This window comes from Sinocyclocheilus anshuiensis, unplaced genomic scaffold (assembly GCF_001515605.1).
Source record: "Sinocyclocheilus anshuiensis isolate Anshui unplaced genomic scaffold, SAMN03320099.WGS_v1.1 scaffold16444, whole genome shotgun sequence".
In the NCBI taxonomy this organism is placed as follows: domain Eukaryota; kingdom Metazoa; phylum Chordata; class Actinopteri; order Cypriniformes; family Cyprinidae; genus Sinocyclocheilus; species Sinocyclocheilus anshuiensis.
The window spans coordinates 1-1,522 of NW_015543637.1; the positions used below are offsets into that span (position 1 = coordinate 1).

At 43.6% G+C, this 1,522-nt stretch overlaps 1 protein-coding gene across 1 annotated transcript; it reads right to left on the reverse strand.

The window, feature by feature from the left end:
• Nucleotides 1-157: 157 nt before the first annotated feature.
• Nucleotides 158-1,317, reverse strand: LOC107694791 (uncharacterized). Its single transcript, XM_016494483.1, has one exon. The coding sequence runs from the start codon at nt 1,315-1,317 to the stop codon at nt 499-501; it is 819 nt and encodes a 272-aa protein (XP_016349969.1). The 3' UTR covers nt 158-498.
• Nucleotides 1,318-1,522: the final 205 nt, after the last annotated feature.

The window sequence follows — 1,522 nt, forward strand, 5'->3', positions numbered from 1 at the left end:
GAAAATGACCCTTGGGATCACCGACAACGTGTATAATCTCACCAGCAAACTTATTTTTTAAAATGGTGACACCTGCTGACCGCTCTGTGCCGTACGACATCCATACATCACTGCCCCACTGGGATCTCCAAAATTTAACATCGTCCTGTGTGGAATGGGTTTCTTGAAAAAAGCAAAAGTCTGATCCATGGTTTTTAACAAACAAAAAGAGGGCTTTGCGCTTCACATTGTTTCTTAGACCCCTGGCATTAAGAGAAATGAACGATATCGACATTGATAAACAAACAGCAATGAACTGCTGTTAACGTGAATCAAAACAAAGGCAAAACATCAAAATTGACTGATAGATGAAAAGAAAACTGAGATGAACAGAGCTTAACTGACCAATTTAAATGATCATTTTAAAGGTCCAGCTGTAATACGATGATAGCTCAAATGCAATAGTGACAGTTAACAGTCACAATCTTAGAAAAGAGCACACGATCCTCATGATGGAACTCACAAAGTAATCTCCACACCTTCAATGAACGCACACGCTTCAACGTAATAGGCCATTTTTCCAGCAGCCCTCGCCTCTCTCACTCTGGGCCACAAGCTCTTCCGTCTCTCCCGATCCAGCGAAGTCAGATCCTCTGCGAAGCGCAGGTTGTTGTCTTTGAGAAACTGGGACTTCTTGGCAGTTTTCCATAAGGCATCGCGGATAACCCGTGAGGTGAATTGCATGATAACGGCGTGAGGTTTTGTGTTGTCACCTCTCCTCCCTAACCGATGCACAGTGTCAACAACATCAGGGTACTTGCTCTTGGCCTCGGGATAAGTCTCGCTGCAGATTCGAATGACCTCGGATCTTATATCTTCCTTGAAAGTCTCAGGCACTCCAAACAATCTCAAATTCCACCTGCGAGAGTATCTCTCTAGATCAGAAATGCGTGTTTCCCAGGTGCTCGTGAGACGTTCTTGATCTTTAAGTCTGGAATCTACATCTTTCACATTCTTCTTTAGATCTTGTACTTCGGCACACACAAAGTCTACCGTTTTCTTCAGCCCTTCTACCTTCAGAGCATTGGCACTAATCATTCCTTCAAGTGTGTCAGACCGAGTATTGATCAACGAGGAGAGTGTGGAAATGATGGCAGAGTCAGCCTGCTCGTTTGGACTTGAAGATTTACCTTTTTTGTGAGCAGGTGGCTTGCTAGGAGTGACAGGTAGTGAAGTCGCGCAGAGATCTAGCTCATTTACAGCAGGAGAAGCATAATCGTGGACATCCATACTGATGTCGACAATGTCTGATCGCTCTTTGCGTTTGTCAAATGGCATATTTATGCTCTTAATTGAATGTACTGATATCTGATCTAGCAAATATAACGAAATAATACGTTAATAAAGCTAGACTTTTAAAGTTTGGTCAGGAGCTCTGAAAACTTCGTCTTAACAAGGCGCCATCTTGACCCTCCCCCACTTCCGGTTCATTAGCCGCTATAAAGAATGAGAATGTGATGTAACGCCGCGTTGAGTTCTGGGA

Excerpts from the sequence above, each read along its gene's own strand:
- LOC107694791 (XM_016494483.1), bottom strand. The coding sequence starts at position 1,317 with ATGCCATTTGACAAACGCAAAGAGCGATCAGACATTGTCGACATCAGT.